General features: G+C 37.7%; 1 protein-coding gene across 18 annotated transcripts in view; it reads left to right on the top strand.

Moving 5' to 3' along the window:
- ZNF461 (zinc finger protein 461) overlaps positions 1 to 21,917 on the top strand; it is a 53,014-nt gene that overhangs the window by 14,902 nt on the left and 16,195 nt on the right. For 2 of the 18 annotated variants that reach the window (XM_072748694.1, XM_072748897.1), the window contains 4 exons: positions 2,553 to 2,757; positions 5,765 to 5,851; positions 18,734 to 18,860; positions 19,930 to 20,025. In XM_072748694.1, coding sequence (XP_072604795.1) covers positions 5,843 to 5,851; positions 18,734 to 18,860; positions 19,930 to 20,025 — 232 coding nt within the window. In that variant the 5' untranslated portion in view covers positions 2,553 to 2,757; positions 5,765 to 5,842. Of the gene's footprint in view, positions 1 to 588; positions 2,758 to 5,764; positions 5,852 to 18,712; positions 18,861 to 19,929; positions 20,026 to 21,917 lie in introns of those variants that run through there. The other 16 variants (XM_072748274.1, XM_072748335.1, XM_072748454.1 and 13 more) reach the window with 14 other exon arrangements.

Genomic DNA, 21,917 nt, shown 5'->3' on the forward strand with positions numbered 1-21,917 from the left:
GGATATGGTGGGAATCACCATCCCTGCATCTTTAAAGTACTTTTAAATTTAAAAAAAATTTTTAAAGATTTTATTTAGGGCATCCCTGGGTGGCGCAGCGGTTTGGCGCCTGCCTTTGGCCCAGGGCGCGATCCTGGAGACCCGGGATCGAATCCCACGTCGGGCTCCCGGTGCATGGAGCCTGCTTCTCCCTCTGCCTGTGTCTCTGCCTTTCTCTCTCTCTCTCTCTCTCTCTCTGTGTGACTATCATAAATAAATAAATAAATAAATAATTTAAAGATTTTATTTATTCATTCGTGAGAAACACAGAAAGAGACAGAGGCAGAGGGAGAAGCAGACTCCCTGCTGGGAGCCTGATGTGGGACTGGACCCCAGGACCCCAGGATCACAACCTGAGCCAAAGAGCCCCTCTGAGCCCAACCACTGAGCCACCTAAGAGCCCCTCTTCAAAATTCTTAATAGTGGCACTAATCTCTGCAGTCCCTCCAGGAATGCAGTATTCTTCTGGTCTATTTTTTTTTTTTTTTTTTTTTTTTTTAGATAGAGGCAGTTTTAGTAGTTGGCAGTTGTCCTTTTCTCGCTCAACAGGCCAGAGAGACAGTTGCGGAGTATGTCTGTTGCAATTATCCATTCTAGAACTGGAGGAGAAACCACAAGATGGGTTCAGGCACCTATTGGATCTGCTGTGAGATGGACCTTAGCTAAAACAACACTGATCACCGGACCTCCTTAAGTCCCTACCCTGACTGGTAGACCAGTAAGGTTCTGGGTCTCCTGGAATTAGTGTCAGCTCAAAGCCAGTGTCTAAGGTCTAATTACTTCCTTTTCCTCAATGTATGGTCACCCTGGTAAAAGCTGTGGGTTTTTGGGGAAAGCATGCGGGAAAATTATCAGCATAAATTTTTGGCAGTGTAACCTTTTCACTCAAGAGGTTATGGGTCTGCATACTGGGTCAAGTCTGAGAATTGACTGACAGTCTATGACCTTTTATTATTCAAGTTAGGCTTTTGTTCACTCGACTGGAACTCTTTCACTTATACAGAGTAAGAATTAAGACTCCCATCTATTTCACTTCCACCAAAGAATACCATATTCCCAATTACCCTATAACAGAGATTTAAAAAATTCTTTCATGATCATTTTGCATTCATAATAATTTCATATTTTTAAAATCCATGTTTCAAGTTACTTAGATTTTTAAAAATTTCTATTGGAAACTTAATTTTCAAGTAAAATCTATGCTTCAGGAAGCTTAACGATCATCTTTTTGAGGTAGGTAAAGAAGGTTAGAGTAGGTATCACCTCATACTCAATCTCACACATAATATTTCAGTTTCTTATATAGTTACTATATTCAGATCGCAACCAAATACATTATCTTCCAAAATCCAGATTTTAAGTTGCATTCAAACACACAAAAACAAATTTACCAGATCTCACGTGATCTCCCAATCGTACTCACTTAAAACCGACACGTTATCAACCTTAGAGTCACAATGTTTAACCACCTGCCCTTGCACTATCAGACAATTCACTTAGAGATGAGTACAATCACAAACCACTTTCCCATACTTGTACATTTCACTCAACACCTTTGACAATACCAAGTGCAACCAACGCATGCATGTGACCAAGGATCAGACCCAGAAACACAACCACTTGTTCTCATCGATACATTTCTTCACATGGCACTTTGAGATAGGGTTTCTGGACTTAAGCAAGGTTAAAAAAAATCTTTAGATTTGCCCCTTCTAGCAGATAATCTGCACTGGCTTCCACCCTCTCAGTCAACTCTGGTTTCTCACACACACATAGAGCTCACAGTGTCGCTTCATGCCTCTCCCACGCATAAGTGTAAGGATCAGGGTCAGCTCTGCCTGGCCCAGGGATCGGTTTCATCCATCAGGGTTCACACAGACAAACACACACACACATCCCGGTCTCAGGGAGACCAACCTCCTCCCTTCTCGCGACAGACACCCACCGCAGCCAACCGCTCCTACTAGTCATAGGTGGACCCAACACAGCCTCCCACAGAACGTTACAAGTTCACTGCCCATAGAGTCGCGCCGCCCATAGGCACGTGTAATCAATCACACAGTCCCCTCACTCCTAAACCACGTTAGATCACAGCACTACACAATCCCTGCACGTGGCGTGAACCCACATGGGTATACAGCACAACCACTATTTCCAACGGTCTCAAAAACGTTTCACTAACCAATATCCTCACTCAGGCACCCTGAGACTCCTCACCCTCTTCGGACTCATAAAACACATCTCGCACCGCCACCTTACAGACGAAGGCCGGGTCCCTCCGCATCAGACAACAATTCTCTCAAACCACAGCACGTGCGCGTCCACCTTGAAGGGGGTAGGGACAGCCACAGTGCCAGGCTCGAAATCCTCCCTCAGAGGAATCCGAGGTCCCAAATTCAGACCCAAAATTCGGCACTTAGCCTTGGAAACGAAGAGGTTGTAGCGTCACTCCAGGACTGCGTGAAACTGAGCAGGTGCATCCCGAAACCTGGCGGAAGGTTTACCTCTTTCAGCGCCTGGGCTCTTTCCTTTCGGACTACGTTTCCCAGAGGACACAGCGGTGCAAAGCTACTTCCGGTAGGAACGTCTGCGGAATGGTCGGCGGCTGAGGCAGGTGAAGACTTTACCCGACCAGCAGAGCGTGCAAGGCTAGGCGCGCGGCCTCGCCTGGAATGCAAATCCGAGTTTGGACCAGCGCCCTTCCTGAGGATGCTGAAGGTAAGGAATCCTGGAGCTCCAGGCCTGGGTAAGAGGAGTATCTGGAGTGTTAGGCCTCCAAAGTGCGGGAGCTGCTTAGGGAGGATAGGTTGGGTTGTTTTGAGTGCGTGTTTTGAGTTTGTCTCTGGACTGAGTGTATTTGGTTCTGGTGATAGCGACTGGGCTCGGGATCGTGCTTTTGTGGCAGTTTAATTGTCTGCGTGACCATTTGTGTGAATGGAGTTTGTATGTGATGGTAACCATGACTGCGGGTGGCTATTTGTGTAAGCTTCATATACTTGCATAAAAGGAAAAAAAGCACAATTACACAAGCCGTTTACACTCAGGCTCACAGAGTCAGGCAATAAGGGAGACTTTCCAATATTCACCTGTAGATTCACACAACCAAAGACAAAAAGACAATCCAACCCACGTTAATCATCATCACACAACCTCAGACACAGCCACATATATATTATATAGTAAAACAAACCGAACAGTCACTCCCCAACCACAAACTGCCTTTATGCCCACTTAGCCCTCATCCCCAACACTTATCTGAAGAACTCAAGCATATCACCAAATGTTAAAGAGTCATAATTACCATGGTCACAGACACTGTCGCACACCACATCACCCACAAGGTCACACAATGTTTGAGCTTCAAGAAAGGCTTGGTTAGGGGCACCTGGCTGACTTAGTTAAGAACTTGGGATTCTTGATCTTGGGATTGTGACTTCAGCTCTACCTTGGGTTTGGAGATTATTTAGCAAAGGTCTGTGTCTCATAGCTCTTTTTTTTTTTTTTTAAAGATTTTATTTATTTATTCATGAGAGACACACAGAGAGGCAGAGACAGGCAGAGGGAGAATCAGGCTCCCTATGGGGAGCCCGATGTGGGACTTGATCCCAGGACTTTGGGATCATGCCCTGAGCCGAAGGCAGATGCTCAACCACTGAGCCACTCAGATGTCCTTCATACTTCTCTACCTCACTACTTCTGCCATTCTCCTTAGAAACACCTTAGAGTAGGAGGAAAGAATGGTACTCTTGCTCATCCAAAATCAGTCTAATGATTAGGAGTTGCTTCTTACCTGAAACGTTCATAAAAACTTTTAAAATTCCTTGTTATATTACTTAATTTAAAGTAAAAGTTGTCTATGATTCTTCAGCCACTCAAAGCATTTTTAAAATTTATTTATTTATTTATTTATTATTTATTCATTTATTCATTTATTTATTTATTTGACAGAGAGAGAGAGAAAGGGAACAGTGAGCAGGGGGAGGAGCAGAGGGAGAGGGCCAAGCCATCCCACATGGGGTTTGATCCCACAGAGATCATGACTGGAGCCAAAACCAAGAGTGAGACGTACAACCACCTGAGCCACCCAGGCACCCTCACTTTGAATATCTTATTACAAATACTTTCACCTTCTTTATATACATACATATATGCCTATGTATGTATGTATTTTTCCCTAAAAGATTAGAAACATTCGGGGATCCCTGGGTGGCTCAGCGGTTTGGCGCCTGCCTTTGGCCCAGGGCGTGATCCTGGAGTCCCACATCAGGCTCCCGGCATGGAGCCTGCTTCTCCCTCCTCCTGTGTCTCTGCCTCTCTCTCTCTCTCTCTCTCTTTCTCTATCATAAATAAATAAATAAATCTTTAAAAAAAAGGATTAGACACATTGGTTTTGTAATTCTTTATTACAGGATATTTAGGTCTTTTGTCTGTATTCAGGAATAAATCTCAGAAGATTTTCCAGGATGCTTCCAGGTGTACTTTTTAAAATTCTCACCAGTATTCCAAACTAAAGTCTCAAGTATTCATTTGGTCTGGAATTTTATATATATATATAGAGAGATCACATGTGCACATGTGTGGGGCAGCTGAGTCGGGAGAGAGGTAAGAGGGAGAATCTTTTTTTTTTTAAGATTTATTTTTTTAAGGTCCCCAGGATCACACCCCAGGCTGCAGGCGGCGCTAAACCGCTGCACCACAGGGCTGCCCGAGAGAGAGAATCTTATTTATTTATTTATTTACGATAGTCACACACACACAGAGAGAGAGAGAGAGAGAGAGGTAGAGACACAGGCAGAGGGAGAAGCAGGCTCCATGCACCGGGAGCCCGACGTGGGATTCGATACTGGGTCTCCTGGATCGCGCCCTGAGCCAAAGGCAGGCGCCAAACCGCTGCGCCACCCAGGGATCCCCCCACCAAGAGAGAGAATCTTAAGCAGGCTCTAGGCTCAGCCCAGAGCCCAGTGTAGGCTGATTCTTTTCTTTTCTTTTCTTTTCTTTTCTTTTCTTTTCTTTTTTTTTAAGATTTTATTTATTTATTCATGAGAGACACAGAATATGAGAAAGAGGCAGAGACACAGAGGGAGAAGCAGGCCCCATGCAGGGAGCCCGATGTGGGACTGGTTCCCAGGTCTCCAGGATCACAACCTGGGCTGCAGGCGGTGCTAAACCGCTGAGCCACCCGGGCTGCCCCGTAGGCTGATTCTTGTGACCTCAGCCAAAATCAAGACTATCGCTTAATTGACTGTGCCACTCAGGCGCCCTGGTCAGGAAATTTTTGTTCTGTTTCTTCTTTTTTGTCTGTGTTCCATCAGTCTCTATTTTTGAAATTCCTGTGAGTTATGCAGTAGGTCTTTTAGATCGTTTTCTATTTCCCTAATCTTTGTAATGACCATTTCCTTTTCCTCTTAAACTCATTGAGAATCTTGTCAGTAGACGTCTGAATAGGTTGTTTGGGTCCATTTTGTTATAGGGACACTGGTCTGCCTCTCTAAATCTGTCCTGATGAAAAGCCTGGACCCAGTATTTCTTGAATCCATCCCACTATCCCTGGCTTCCTTCCTGTTTTGAGTAAGGTTGGGATTTGTCCAATTTCCCTCTTTTTATGTGTATGGGGACTGGGCATAGGAGATATGAAGAGGGAAGAAAAATGTCATTCTATATTAGCACTACGGGAGCTAAGAAGCAAGATCATCTCATGTCTTTTTTTTAAACCCCTCTCATCCAGCAACATTTTCTTTGGACTGTGAATTTCTTCTAAAGTGAAACTAAGAAGAGGACTAATACATTGAATTCTTAAAAAGCCATGGCCAATGTAAGTTGATTTTTTTGGTTCCTAATTGATGCCCTTTTTTTCCATAGTCATATGAGTATTTGCATTCTTTATCCTGATATTGTTGCCTAAGTGAATATCCTACAATAACTTACTAGTGAGTAAGTGTTGGTTTCAAAACTTCAAGGTCTTCCTTTTTTGCTCCTCTCCTTTCTAACCAGTGTTCTTATACTCATTCAACACATCATTTTTCATTTCCCATATGCTCAGACTTTTGCCAGGGGAAGAGAGCAGAAATAGTATTCTTTTGAGGGAAATATTGATGTTTCTCTTGTCAGAACTTTGGTTTGATGAGGTGATTTAACAGATATTTTTGAGTACCTACTGTGTGACAAGCATACTTCTAGGTAACTATGAATAAATTGGTTGGGGGAAAAATCAGACACATACAAATCATCCCTTGTAGAACTTAACTTGTAGTGAGAGAGACAAAAATAACTTAAGTACTACCAGACTTAAGATTTTTTAAAAAGATTCTATTTATTTATTTGAGAGAGTGAGGGAACACAAATGGGGGTTAGAGGGAGAGAGGGGGAGGAAGAAGCAGATTCCCTGTCTAGCAGGGAGCCTGACGTGGGCTCGATCCTCAGGACCCTGAGATCATGAGCTGAAGACAGACACTTTAATTGACTGAGCCACCGTGGCACCCCAAGACTTAAGATTTAAGACACAGATACATACACACACACATGTATGAACAAATGAACAAAACAATTACAAGATAAAGCTAAGACCAAAAAACAAATATATGTCCTATCAATAAATGTATATGAATTTTAACTCACAAAAGAAAAAGGCTTTTAGGTTGAGTCTCAAAGAAAAACCCAACTCTTTGCACTCAGAGACTCTGAGATACTTAAATGACTCAGAAAGTTTAATGAAAGGTTGGATAAATTATGTCAGACAAATGGAAACTAAAAACAGACAAAAATTCAGGCCACATAACACCATTAAACATGGCAAAGGGTAGTATATAATTCTAAGGCATACATTTCAAAATGAAGATAACATAGTTGTAAATACACATATGTCAAATATTATAGTATCAAATTTCCTTGAGCAAATAGGAAAGCAGATAGAAGGAAGTAGTAGAGGACACTAATTAACCCTTTCAGTCAAAGTCAAGCCAAGTAGACAAATTTAGTAAGGATGAAACACTCCATCAAATCTACCTAATTGATATATATTCAATTCTGTATCCTAGTAATAACAAATATATGTACTTTTCAAGTGTCCATAGACCAATCAGGAAAAATGACATTATATTAGGCTACAATAAGGTCCAAGTAAGAAGAAATGATATACCATATTCTCTGAACACAATGAAATATAGCTAGGATTTAATAACAAAATCAGGATCCCTGGGTGGCTCAGCGATTTAGCGCCTGCCTTCGGCCCAGAGCGTGATCCTGAAGTCCCAGGATCAAGTCCCACATCGGGCTCCCTGCATGGAGCCTGCTTCTCCCTCTGCCTGTGTCTTTGCCTCTCTCTCTCTCTCTCTCTCTCTCATGAATAAATAAATAAAATCTTAAAAAAAAAATCAGAAAAATAAAGTTACTCTTACCAACAATTTATAAAACCTGTCTCAATTCCTGGATCAAAGATGAAATACAATCCAAAAATAAAGAACCGCTGGTGGCAAAAAAAAAAAAAAAAAAAAAAAAAAACCGCTGGTGGCGCTGGTGGCGCAGTGGTTTAGCGCCACCTGCAGCCTGGGGTGTGATCCTGGAGACCCGGGATCAAGTCCCACATCAGGCTTCCTGCATGGAGCCTGCTTCTCCCTTTCCCTGTGTTTCTGCATCTCTCTCTCTGAATAAATAAATAAGTCTTTAAAAAAAAAAAAAAAAGTAAAGAATTTTGGGATCCCTGTGTGGCTTAGGGGTTTAGCGCCTGCCTTTGGCCCAGGGCATGATCCTGGGGTCCCAGGATTGAGTTCCATATCGAGCTCCCTGCATGGAGCCTGCTTCTCCCTCTGCTTGTGTCTCTGCCTTTCTCTCTTTCTCTGTGTCTCTCATGAATAAATAAATAAAATCTTTAAAAAAATAAAACTAAAAAAATAAAAGTAAAGAATTTCTGGTACTCTGTGATAACACTACATTTTGGAACTCATGGGATTTAGTTAAAGTAAGACTCTAAGGGCAAAGTTACAGTTTTAATGCTTCTAATAAAATAATGAAAATATATAAATTGAAAAGAAGTAGAAGGAATTATGGAAGGAATTTATAAAGATAAAAATTTTATGTGTTAGAAAACAGGAAAAAAAAAAGAAAACAGGAAAAACTTACAATTAATGAGATAATAATACAAATCTTAAATTAGGAAAGAAAGAGAAAGCATAATATAAAAATTTAAAAAGCAGAAAATCCACAGAAATAAAGGAATTAAAAAGAATCTGGAAAAAGTACATTATTGGATTATTTGCAAATACATTTTATTTATCCACATATATACCATTTTTAATTGCTCTTGCTTCTTGAGATCTGAATTTCTATTTGGTGTCATTTCTTTTTAACTTGAAGATCTTCCTTCTGCATCTACAGTTTGCGTCTTCTCATGATAAATACTCTCAGCTTTCTTTATTTGAAAATGTCTTTATTCCACCTTAATTTATAAAATAAGTCGGGAAATGCATCCTCTTCTATTTTCTGGAAGAATTTACTGAATTGTATTATTTCTTCCTCTATTGTCTGATAGAATTCAACAACAAAGGCATCTATAGTAAGCAGAATAATGACCCCCAGAGATGTCTACATGCTAATCCTGGAACCTGTGAATATGGTGCCTTATGTGGCAAAAGGGAATTTGCAGATGTTATTAAATTAATGATTTTGAGATAGGGAGATTATTTTTGATTATCTGAAGAATCAGGATCAGAGGGAGATGTGAGAATGGAATGTCCATACTCCTGTTAGTGAAATGAAATGTTACTGGCTTTGAAAATGGAGGAAGGGGGCAGCCCTGGTGGCCCAGCGGTTTAGCGCGGCCTTCAGCCTAGGGCATGATCCTGGAGACCCAGAATCGAGTCCCACGTTGGGCTCCCTGCACGGAGCCTGCTTCTCCCTCTGCCCTTTCTCTCTCTCTCTCTCTCTCTCATGAATAAATAAATAAAATCTTAAAAAAAAAAAAAAAGGAAAATGGAGGAAGGGGGCCTTGAACCATGTAAGAGGCCTCTAGGAGCTAGAAAAGGCAAGAAAATAGACTGTTTCCTAGGCCACCAGAAAGGTACACAGCCCTGCTGACATCTTGATTTAGTCTAGTGAAACCCTTGTTGGACTTCCAACATATGTATCTGTCAGATAATAAATTTGTTGTTTTCAGTTACTATATTTGTTACAACAGCAGTAGTAAGTAAATGCACCACCTGAATTTGGAGTTTTCTTCATGGGGAGGCTTTAATTTCTTTAATTGATCTGGGCTTTGGGGGGTTTCATTTCTTTTTGAATCAGTTTAGTAATTTGTGTCTTTCAAGAAATTCATTTATTTCCATTTAGATGTCAAATTTATTAGCATAAAGTTGTTTATAATATTCCCTTATTATCCTTTTAATGCCTGTCAGATCTATAGTAATGCCCCCTTCTTAATTCCTGATGTCAATAATTTATGTCTTTTTTCTTGATTGTATATGTATTCTAAAATACATCAGTATTTTATTGATGTTTTCAAAGGCTAGCTTTTAGTTTTATTAATTTTTCTCTACAGTTTCCTTTGCCTTGATTGCTATTTCATTAATTACTGATCTGATTCTTTCCTTTTTTTCTGTGTATTTTGGGTTTAATTTTCTCTTCTTTTTTGAGTTCAAATTCCCTTTTTTCTTTTACCCGTGCGCTATTTTGAAGAGTGTTCTTTAACTTAAAAATTTAGGGGGACTTTTTCAGATCCTTCTGAGAATTCATTTTTAACTTAATTCATAATTTAATTCTGTTGTGGTCAGAGAACATACTCTGTGATATCAGTCCTTTTAAATTTATTGAAACTTATGACCTGAAATGTGCACTATCTTGGTGACTGCTCAATGTGCATTTGAAAGAAAAAGGGTGTTATACTATTCTTGGATAGAGTGTTTATCAGTTAGGTTAAGTGTTTTGTAATAGTGCTCAACTCTTCTATATCTTTTTTTTTTTTTTTTGGTCACTTAGTCTATCAATTACTGAGAGAGGACTGTTGAAGATTATAGATACAGCTGTCGATTTGTTACAGTTCTGTCAGTTTTGATAGCTGTTTCCATAGTGTAGCAGTTATCACGTTCGCCACACAATTCTGTCAGTTTTGCTTTATGTGTCTTGAAATCCTGTTAGTAGATGCATGTATATTTAGGATTACTATGTCCTTGTTTTCCTTAAGTTTGTTTGGTTATTTATTTATTTTTAATGATCTCTACACCCTGTGTGAGGCTTGAACTCACAACCTGAAATCAAGAATTGCATGCTCAAAAAAAAAAAAAAAAAAAAGTTGAATGGTTTTCCAACTGAGCCAGCCAGGTACTCCAAGATTCCTATATCCTCTTGCTAAATTGACACTCCTTTATTATGAAATGTTCCTTTTGGTAATATTCTTTTTTTTTCTTTGCATTCTATTTATTAATATAACTGCTTCAGCTTTCTTTTATTGTTACTTTGTGGCATATCTTTTTTCATCTTTTATTTTAACTTATTTTAAGTGTATCTCATATAACAGCATATAGTTCAGTCCTTTTTTTTTTTTTTTTAAGATTTTATTTATTCATGAGAGACAGAGAAAGAGAGGCAGAGACACAGGCAGGAGAAGCAGGCTCCATGCAGGGAGCCCAATGTGGGACTCAATCCCGAGTCCCCAGGATCATGCCCTGGGCCAAAGGCAGAAGCTCAACCTCTGAGCCACCGGCTGCCCTCAGTTCTATTTTTTAAATCTAATCTGATAATCTCTGCCTTTGAATATCTAAATCAGGAGTTAGCAGTCTGTGGCATGCTGGCCAAATCCAGCCCACAGCCTCAAGCTAAGAATGATTTTGCATTGCTGAAGGGTTACAAATAAATAAAGAATAATATGTGATAGGGACTATATGTGATTCATAGAGCCTAAAATGTTTACTGTCTGAATCTTTTCAGAAAGTTTGCTGACTTCTCCATGGACTGTTTATATTGAATGTAATTATTATATTTTAATCTATTACCTGTCATCTATTCTTCCTTTTCCCCCCTATTTTCCTGCCTTCTCTTGGACAAGTTTTATATTTGTTTAGTATTCCATGTATCTCCACTGCTTTTTAGAATTCCATTTATCTCCACTATAGGATTATTAGCTATAATATTTTTACTGTTTTATTGTTTTTGGGGTTGTTCTAAGGTTTCCAATATGCTTTTAAAAGAGTTTATTACAGTCTTCCAGTAATTATGCAATTTCACAAATAATGCTAAAATCTTACAACTAGATACTTCCATTTTCCCTTTACATCTTTTTTCTATTGTTGTCATATATTTTATTTCTACATGCATTAAAACCACAAAGCTTTCTATTCTTTAAATGATTAGTTATCTTTTAAAGAAATTATTAAATGAAAATATCTTTTTTATTACCTCCAAATTTATTATTTATAGTACTCTTCATTCCTCTGTGGTTAGAAGTTTTTACCTAGTATCAATTTTTTGTCCCCCTAAAGAACTTGCTTTAACTTTTTTTTGCTTTAACCTTTTTTTGTAGCCAAAGTCTTTTGGTGAAGAATCCTCACAGCTTTTGTTTCTCTTGAAAGACAAAACAAAACAAAAAACAGACCCAAAGCTTTATTTCCCCATAATTCTGAAAGATTTTAGTTGGGTATAGAATTATAGACTGACAGCTTTCTTTCAGACTTTAAAGAAACTGTTTTGTTGTCCTGCCTCCATTGTTATTAATGGGAAGTAATCTCTGATTCTCATTGTTGTTTCCCTCTGTATAATGTGCCTTTTGTGGGGAAGAGAATCTGGTTGCTTTTAAGATTTTTTTTTTCCTTATAGTTGGTGTTCAGCAGGTTGGTTATAATGATTATAAGTATAGTATTCTTTGTTTTTAAAGTTTTATTTATGTAAGTAATCTCTACACACAGTGTGGGGTTTGAACTCATAACTCTTGAGATTAAGAGTCCCATGTTTTTCCAAGTGAGCCAGCCAGGTGCCCCTAGCCTTCTGTTTTTATGTTACTTGGGGGTTCATTGAACTTCTTGAATCTGTGGGCTGTGGGTTGTTGTTTTTTTTTTTTTTTTAATGAAATTTGGAAAATATTTTGCTCAATGATTCTAAGAATTTTTTTTTAAGATTTTATTTATTTATTCATAGAGACACAGAGAGAGAGAGAGGCAGAGACACAGACAGAGGGAGAAGCGGGCTCCATGTAGGGAGCCCGACATGGGATTTGATCCTGGGTCTCCAGGATCACACCCTGGGCTGCAGGTGGCGCTAAACCGCTGCGCCACCAGGGCTGCCCTCTAAGAATTTTTTTTGCCTTGTTTTTCTCTTCTGACTCTCCAATTACATGGATGTTGGACTGATAATGTCTCATAGATCATTATGGCTCTGCTTACCTTTTTTTTTCTCCAGTCTTTTTTCTCTCTGGACCCTCAGTGGGTGATTCCTGTTGACTTGTCCTGTACTGATCTTTTCTTCTATTGCGTTAATCTGCTGTAGATCCTTCTAGTGAATTTTTTATTTCTTGATTTCATGATTTCCCTTTTTTTTTTTTTTTTTTCATGATTTCCCTTTGGTTATTTTTTAAAGTACCTAAATTTCTCAGATCTTTGCCTGCTAATTTCAACATCTGAATCATTTGTTGGTATTTCTAGTGAGTTTCTCTCATCTTTTTTTTTTCTTTTTTTTTTGCATTTCTAATAATCTTTTACTAGTAATTATTTGTAATAATTTTAATTGTATACTCAACATTATATATTATATTTTGTTGACTATGACTCTGGATCTTGTTAATCTCTTCTTAGAGAAGAAGTTAGCTCTACTCTATAATTCATATAATTATACATAATATAAAGCATGGCACTTAAAACATCATGGTACTGGTATATAAATAGATCAAGGGAACAGAATTGAAAAATTTAGAAATATACCTGCATATGATAATTTAACATTGATAAAAGTGGTATCTTAAAAGAGCAGGCTAAAGATAGACTTTTTTTATTGAGATATAATTGGCATGTAACATTGTTAGTTTTGGGTGCACAAAATAGTGGTTTAGTATATGTTACAAAGTGATTACCACATTAAGTCTAGTTAATATCCATTATCACATATAGTTACAAGGTTTCTTTCTTGTGATGAAAACTTTTCAGATCTAGTCTTTTAGCAACTTTTGAATATACAATACAGTATTAATAGCTATAGTCACCACATTGTACGTTATGTATCCCCAGGGCTTATTAATTTTATAACTGGAGGATTATACCTTTTGACCAGCTTCATCCATTTCACCACCACCTCCCCTGCCTCTGACAACCAACAATATGTTCTCTGTATCTATGAGTTTGATTTTTGTTTTCTGTTTTTAGATATCACATATAAGTGAGATCATATGGTATTTGTCTTTGTCTGACTTATTTCACTTATTATAATGCCATCAGAGTCCATCCAAATTGTTGGAAATGGTAGGATTTCCTTTTTTTAAAAGATTTTATTTATTTTTATTTATTTAAGAGACAGAGCATGAGCAGGGGGAGGGGCAGAAGGAAAGGGAGAAAGACAAGCAGACTCCCCACTGAGTGAGGAGACCAATGTAGGGCTTGATCCCACGATCCTGAGATCATGACATGAGCCGAAGGCAGATGCTTAACTGACTGAGCCACCCAGGAATCCCCCCTGCCTTTTAAGTAGGCTTTACATCCAGCGTGGAGCCCAATGTAGGGCTTGAATTCAGGACCCTGAGATCAACACCTAAGCTGGGATCAAGAGTCAGACACTTAGCTGACTTAGCCACCCATGTGCCCCTCCTTTATTTTTTTTATTAATGACTGAATAGTATTCCTGTATATGTGTGTGTATATCACATTTTCTATATCCGTTCATCCATTGGAGGATACTTAATTTGTGTCTATGTGTTGCCTATTGTAAATGATGCCTCAGTGAACATGGAGGTCCCAATATATTTCCAAATAGATATTTTCATTTCTTTTGATTAAATGCCCAGAAGTGGAATAGCTGGATCACATGGTAGTTCTGTTTTTTGTTTTGTTTTTTGTTTTTTGAGGAAGTTTCATACTATTTTCTGTAGTAAGTTCACCAATTTATATTTCTCACTAACAGTGGACAAGAGTTCCCTTTTCACCACATTGTTGCTAACACTTGTTATGTTTTGTGTTTTTGATAATAGCCATTCTGACAGATGTGAGGCAATATCTCATTAGGTTTTAATTTGCATTTCCCTGATGATCAGTGATTTTGAACATGTTTTCATGTACCTGTTTTCCATTTTTATGTCTTTTTTGGAGAAATGTCTACTCTCAGATCCTTTACTTATTTTTAATTCAGATTATTTGGGGTTTTTTTTTTTGCTATTGAGTTGTAGGAGTTCTTTATATTTTGGTTATTAAACCCTTATCAGATACGTGATTTACAAAAATTTCCTCCATGTAGGTTGCCTTTTATTTTTGTTGATAGTTTCCTTCGCTGTGCAGATTTTTAATTTGACGTAGTCCTATATGTTTATTTTTGCTTTTCTTGCCTTTGCTCTTTTGGTATCAAATCCAAAAAGTTATTGCCAAGTATCTTTAGCACTTATGATTTCCTCTAGAAGTTTTGTAATTTCAGAATTTATATTCAAGTCTTTAATCCATTTTGAGTTTATTTTTATGTATGATATAAGATAGTGGTACAATTTGATTCTTTTCCATGTGGCTGTTCAGTGTTCCCAACATCATTTATTGAAGAGACTCTCCATCATAGTATATTCTTGGCTCTTTTGTCATAAGTTAATTGACATGTATGTGTGGGCCCCTATTCTGTTTTACTGATCTATGTGCCATTTTTATGGCAATATCATACTGTTTTGATTACTATAGCTTTGTAATGTGGTTTGGAATGAGGACATGTAATGTCTCCAGCTTTGTTTCTTTCTTTCTTTTTTTTTTTTTAAAGATTTTTATTTATTTATTCACGAGAGACACAGGCAGAGGCAGAAGATGGAGTCCTATATGGGACCTCCATCCCAGGTCTCCAGGATCATGCCCTGGGCTGAAGGCAGCACTAAACCACTGAGCCACCTGGGCTGCCCACCAGCTTTGTTTCTTTTTCTCAAAATTGCTCTAGCTATTTGAGGTCTTTTTGATGGTTTCACTACAAATTTAGGATTATTTGTTATATTTCTCTGAAAAATTCCATTGGGATTCAAAGGATTACATTGAATCTGTTGATTGCTTTGAGTAGTATGGACATTTTACCAATGTTAATTCTTCCATTCCTTAAGCATGGAATATCTTTTCATTTTTTGTGTCTTAAGTTTCTTTCATCAGCGTATTACAATTTTCGTATACAATTCTTTTACCTCCTTGGTTAAAGATAGACTATTGATAAATAGTGTTGGATAGCTAGGTAGCCATTTTGGAAAAGATAAAGCCCAATCTATATCTCATCTACCATATAGGATAAACTCCAATTAAATTGAATGATTTAAGTTTTAAAAATGCAATCATAACATTACTGGACTAAAACATGGGAGTACTTCTTCATAACTTTGTATTTTTAAAAAATTTTTTATTTATTTATGTATGATAGTCACAGAGAGAGAGAGAGAGAGGCAGAGACACAGGCAGAGGGAGAAGCAGGCTCCATGCACCGGGAGCCCGATGTGGGATTCGATCCCAGGTCTCCAGGATCGCACCCTGGGCCAAAGGCAGGCGCTAAACCGCTGTGCCACCCAGGGATCCCACTTCTTCATAACTTTGATGTGAGGAAGGACTTTCTAACTAGGACTCAAAATTGTAGGAACTAAAAGAGAAAGTATTTAATAATTTGATTACATAAAAATAAAAAGCATCTGCATGACAAGAAACTAGTAAGCAAAGTCAGAAGAGAAATGTCAAAATGCAGAAAGTATTTACAATTCATATAGAGGCAAAGAACTTATCAGATTTATAAAGACTAAGAAGTTTAAGAAGGAGACTGATGGCCCAGTAGGAAAAGAGTCAAGGTACCTGAACAGAAATTTCTAAGAAAAATAAATATAAAAGACCCTAAAAAAGAATAATACTCAACTCATAATTCAGGAAATACCAATTAAAATTCTGACATATGATTTCCTTATCATATTAAATTGATAGAAACAAAATGTTTTAACAAAATGCCTTAGGGGATCCCTGGGTGGCCCAGTGGTTTAGCGCCTGCCTTCAGCCCAGGGCGCGATCCTGGAGTCCTGGGATCGAGTCCCACATTGAGCTCCCTGCGTGGAGCCTGCTTCTCCCTCTGCCTGTGTCTCTGCCTCTCTCTCTCTCTCAAATAAATAAATAAATAAATAAATAAATAAATAAATAAAAAATAAAATCTTTAAAAAAATGCTTTGCTGCCTTGGCTGTGAGGAAATGGATACTCTCATATATTGCTGCATTTGACAAAATGGTCCAGTTGCTGTAGAGGGCAGCTTGACACCATCTACTAAAATGACCAATGCATTTTCCATTCTGACCTAACAATCTGATTTCTGAGACTTTCTGTTACAGATATGCCTTTATGTATACAAAATAACGTATTTACAAGAGTATTCATTGCACCATTGTTTGTTAGAGCAGAAGATTGTAAACAACCAAGTGTCTGTGTATAGACATCTAGTTAAATAAGCTATGATAAATTTTTAAGGGATCCCTGGGTGGCGCAGCGGTTTGGCGCCTGCCTTTGGCCCAGGGCGCAATCCTGGAGACCCGGGATCGAATCCCACGTCGGGCTCCCGGTGCATGGAGCCTGCTTCTCCCTCTGCCTATGTCTCTGCTTCTCTCTCTCTCACTGTGTGCCTATCATAAATAAATAAAATTAAAAAAAAAAATTTTTTTTAAATTTTTAAAAATTATTTTTAAAAAATAATACGTACCTATAGAAAAATAAGGAAACCATTAATCTTAGAATTTAAAAATCAAGTACAGAACAGTGTATATATTATAGTATGTTACCTTTTGTATAAAAGGTTTTAAAAAATAATACATATGTGTATTTGTATTTGCTTAAAAACATTGCAAAGCCATACAAAGGAACTTATAAAATTGCTCATCTAAAATGAGGAGGTGGGAGACAAAATGGAAAGGACAAAGGTAGCAGTAAGTCATCTGAATGTTTCTCTTTTTTGTTCTGAGCCATTTAAGAAAGGAAAATAAAATATAAAAATAAAAACTTGTCATTAAGGTTAATGATTTTCTCTAGTCATATTTGGCTACATAGATACTGTAATAGAGGAGGAAGAGAGATTTATCTAACATTCAAGCTTTCCTAAGCAAGTGTGAAAAGGAAGTTCACATTAGGAGCCATTATGAAGTTGGATGATTAGTTGATACAGAGCTTAAATTGGGTAGGAAGGGGAGAAGAGGTATGAATGTGGTAAGTGACAATGTAAAGGTGACCAGAGAAGGATATTTTGGAGATGTTGAAGTTACTCTTAATGATGAGGTGTAGGGTAGTGATATAAAGAGTGAACTGGAATGGAAGATACACCATCACTGACAATTAAGATAGAAGTCATATTGGAGATAGTGGCACTGAGCCAGGAGCTAAAATTCCTGAGGGGGAAAAATCTGGATGTTACCACATCACTGCAGTAGGTAAAGATAATCACGTATAGTCTGATGAAATGATGACATTAGATTTTAGATAAGAAGGGACAGTTGTTGGCACCAGCAATGAGAAGAGAGGACACAATGAGATTGCGGACAGAGTAAGGTTATAGGAGAAAAACCAGCCATCCAGTTGAGATGTCCTCACAGGAAATGGTGTTGTTAGGGAAAAATGGGTAATTGAATCACACACGGGAAATCTTTGAACTTTTCCACAATTTTAAATTTTCTAAATAGACGTTTTGGGAATTGATGTAGGGTGTTCTCACTGGGTGGAGAGGCATTTTTATTATCGCTTCAGAAGTCACATAGTCATTTCTGCTATACTTTATAAGCTGAGTAAGTCACAACTGTTTTCCCAAGATCAGGTTCAAGGGCAGAGGACATAGACCTTACAACAATGGTATGAGAGCATGTCAAGGTTACACTGAAGAAGAAAATATGGGATGGGAGTTGTTTTATCTATCCTTGGAAAATACAATCTGCACTGGATATTGACTAAAGAATTTGCATGAGAAGTAAAAATGCATATGATGAAGAAAAATCTTTGAGTCCTTTTTCTCAAGACGGAGGTTTTCATAAGACATTCTGGAAACATTAAAAAAATTTCCAACTAGTTAATTGGGAGCCTCTACTTAATTTTTTAAATTTCTAGATGACTGATTAACAGTTTTCCGTCCTATGCCAGAGGATGTGTCTGCAAAAATTGAATTTTTAGAAAAGATTTTATTTACTTATTCATGAGAAACACAGAGAGGAGAGAGAGAAAGAGGCAGAGACAGGCAGAGGGAGAAGCAGGCTCCATGCAGGGAGCCTGACGTGGGACTCAATCCCGGGTCTCCAGGATCACGCCCTGGGCCGAAGGCAGTGCTAAACTGCTGAGCCACCCGGGCTGCCCAAAAATTGAATTTTTGAGAGCATGTAGGCACTCTGCTTCATTTCCACTAAATTGCTTTTAATCACAAGCTTCCAACCTTTGTCTGTATACTCACTATATACTATATATACTATCCTTTTCCTGCATGCTTTCTTTTAGCACCTCTTCTTCCTTTTGAAAAATATTCTTATAATTTCAAAAATAGTACTGTGATTTATCATTTTAGGGGTTGGTGATGTTCAAAGATGTGGCTATAGATGTCTCTCAGGAAGAATGGGAATGCTTGAACCCTACGCAGAGGAATTTGTACAAAGATGTGATGTTGGAGAACTATAGCAACTTGGTTTCACTGGGTAAAGTTATCTGCCTCTTATAGTTTGGAATCTGTTTCTTTGAATTTCTGCTTTCCTTACCATGAATTTTAGGGCTGCCTTTCAAATAACTAGATGAGTTTTTCTTTGTAGAAATGAGCACACCTAGATGGGGGTGCATTTTCATTTTCCCTATCTGTATTCCTTCCTCTGGTCCTTTTTTTTTTTTTTTAAGATTTTATTTATTTATTCATGAGAGACAGAGAGAGAGAGACAGAGACACAGGCAGAGGGAGAAGCAGGCTCCATACAGGGAGCCTGATGTGGGACTCGACCCCGGGTCTCTAGGATCACGCCCTGGGCTGAAGGCAGCGCTAACACTGAGCCACCAGGGCTGCCCACCTCTGGTCCTTATCATTGATGTTCTTCCTTGAAGATTAAAGAACAGAATTGGAAAAAAAAAAAAAAAGAACAGAATTGGAAAAAAAAAAAAAACAGAATTGGAATTCCCTGCCATGAAAGCTTATGCTTAATAACTTAATTATTTAATACTAATGTCAATTTTTAAGTTATCAATTAGTTAATGGTTAAAGAAACCACTTTATCTTTTGTTTCATTTGTGCTCTGCTAAACCTGCAGGTGCACTAGAGTAGGTTCAAACTAAACACATGGATCCTGGGTGTGAAACTTTTTAGCTTTCCCAATGTAATGATGGCCTGGATCAAGAAATATCACTTACTATTTAGTGCTCAAATGAACACTATTCTATTTCCTATAACAAATGTGCTCTTTTAAACAATTTGAGAGTTACATTCTAAGAACTTTTCATTTAATATTGAAAAATATCTGAAATAAGTATACTCAGGAAGTTGTTTTTTCCTTATAGCAAAGTAGGGACAGAAAACTTATCTAATTTAAATAGTATTTTATGACCTATTTATTTGCTTTGTTTTTTATCATGAATTTACCTGAATATGAATGTTTAATTTTTTTTCTTCTTTAGATTTTATCAAGTACCATTTTGTGCTCTAGTTTATTATTTTATCAATTCTGAATCACAGCATTTGGGTACTTTGATTTCCACTTGTCTCCATTTCTTTTCCTACAACCAGGACTTTCTATATCTAAGCCGGCTGTGATCTCTTCATTAGAACAAGGGAAGGAGCCCTGGATGGTTGAGAGGGAAGTGACAGGAGGATGGTGCACAGGTGAGTGAGTAATGATCAGGAGGCAGGAAGCTATTTCAAGGAGTAGGCCAATTGGTCAGAATGTTGGGCAGTAAGGCTATTTTAGACAAATGAGGGAAAACCTAATTTCAAAACTAATTACACTATATAATCAAACATAAAGACAGACATATAGATTAGAGGAATAGAATAAAGGCGCCTAAATGACTCCAGTTAAATGTCTGACTCTTGATTTCAGCTCAGGTCATGATCTCAGGGTTGTGAGATCACGCCCCATATGGAGCTCCATGCTCAGCATGACATCTGATTGAGATTCTTTCTCTCTTTCTCTCCCTCTGCCCTTCCCCTCACTTGCATACTCTCTAAATAAATAAATAAATAAATAAAATCTTAAGAAAAAAAAAGTGGAATAGAATAGAAAGTCTGGAAATAAACCCTCAGATATATGACCAAATGATTTTAGATAAGGGTTCCAAGACCATTCAGTGGGGCAAAGTACTGTATCCTTAACAAATGGTGTAGGGAAAACTGGATATCCTTATATAAAAGAATAAAATTGGATCCTTACTTACACCATATACAAAAATTAACTCAAAACAGATTAAAGAACTAAATTTAAGACCTAAAACTAGAAGAAAACAGGGAAAAAGTATCAGGACATTAGATTTGGCAGTGATTTCTCAGATATGACACCAAGCAAGGTACAGGTAACCAAAGCAAAAATAGACAAATGGGAGTACACTAAACTTAAAATCTTCAATTCATCAAAGGACACAATCAAGAGTGTTTATTAATCTTTTAAAAAATTCCCACAAGGTTCTTTAGTAGCTGACAGGAATACCTTTTTTAAGTGTTACAGTAGATCAAGAACATATGTTCTAATGGTGTAGTACAATAGTTGCCAGACTACTCAGATGACCTATTTCATATTGGCTGAGTTTTGGTAGTTTCAGATTTTCAAGGAGTTGAGTCCATTTCTTCTAAGTTTTCGGGGTTATGAATGTAAAGTTATATGTGGTTTCTTATTATCCTTATAATTCATTATATATCCATATATATAAATGATATATACATGTCCTCATAGTCCTTACAAATTTTTTCTCGTTGTTGAGACTTTCTCTTTCACCCATGAATTATTTAGAAGTGTGTTATTTGGAGATGTCTAGGGATTTTCCTATTGCCTTTCTTTTATTGATTTGTAATTTGATTCCATTATGGCCCATGTAAAAGAGGGAACAGTCCACAGTCTTCTCTTATTTTTTACCCAATAGCAGTTTCAGAGGTTCCCAAGAACATCCTTAGATAATTCACTAAAGGACTCATATAGCTTACTGAAAGCTGTCATCCTTACGGTTATAGCTTATTACAGCAAAAGGATACAGATTAAAATCAGCCAAGGGAAGAAACACATGGGCAGACCCCAGAAGGTTTCCAGACATGGAGCTTCCAGTTGGACTCACCCAGTGGAGTCATGGACAGTGCTAACTTTTCCTATCAACTGTGTGTAACTATATGCATGTAGTATTGCCAAATAAGAAAACTAACCTGAATCTTGGTGTCCAGAACAAAAGTTGGGCTCTGGGTTGGCTTGCCTATGTGGTTGGCCTTTAGTTTCCAGCTTCTCAGGAGGTGAAGCTGACACCTTTGGATTCCTGTCTTTCTGGAGAAGAATTGGTACCATGTGGCTCAAAGTCTATATCATAAATCCCATTGTTAGTTGTGGTCCTAAACAAAGATATTATTTGTGGAGATTTTCTCCCTGGAGATGAAGACAAAGCCAGATCTCTCTTTGGGCAAGCTTAAATTCTTTACTACACATCATACACTGTAATTTTGATTCTTTTATTTCTTTTTCATTTTTCATTTTTTTGATTTTGATTCTTCTATATTTAAGATTTGCTTCATGACTTAGA

The sequence above is a fragment of the Vulpes vulpes genome, chromosome 1 (genome assembly GCF_048418805.1).
Source record: "Vulpes vulpes isolate BD-2025 chromosome 1, VulVul3, whole genome shotgun sequence".
In the NCBI taxonomy this organism is placed as follows: domain Eukaryota; kingdom Metazoa; phylum Chordata; class Mammalia; order Carnivora; family Canidae; genus Vulpes; species Vulpes vulpes.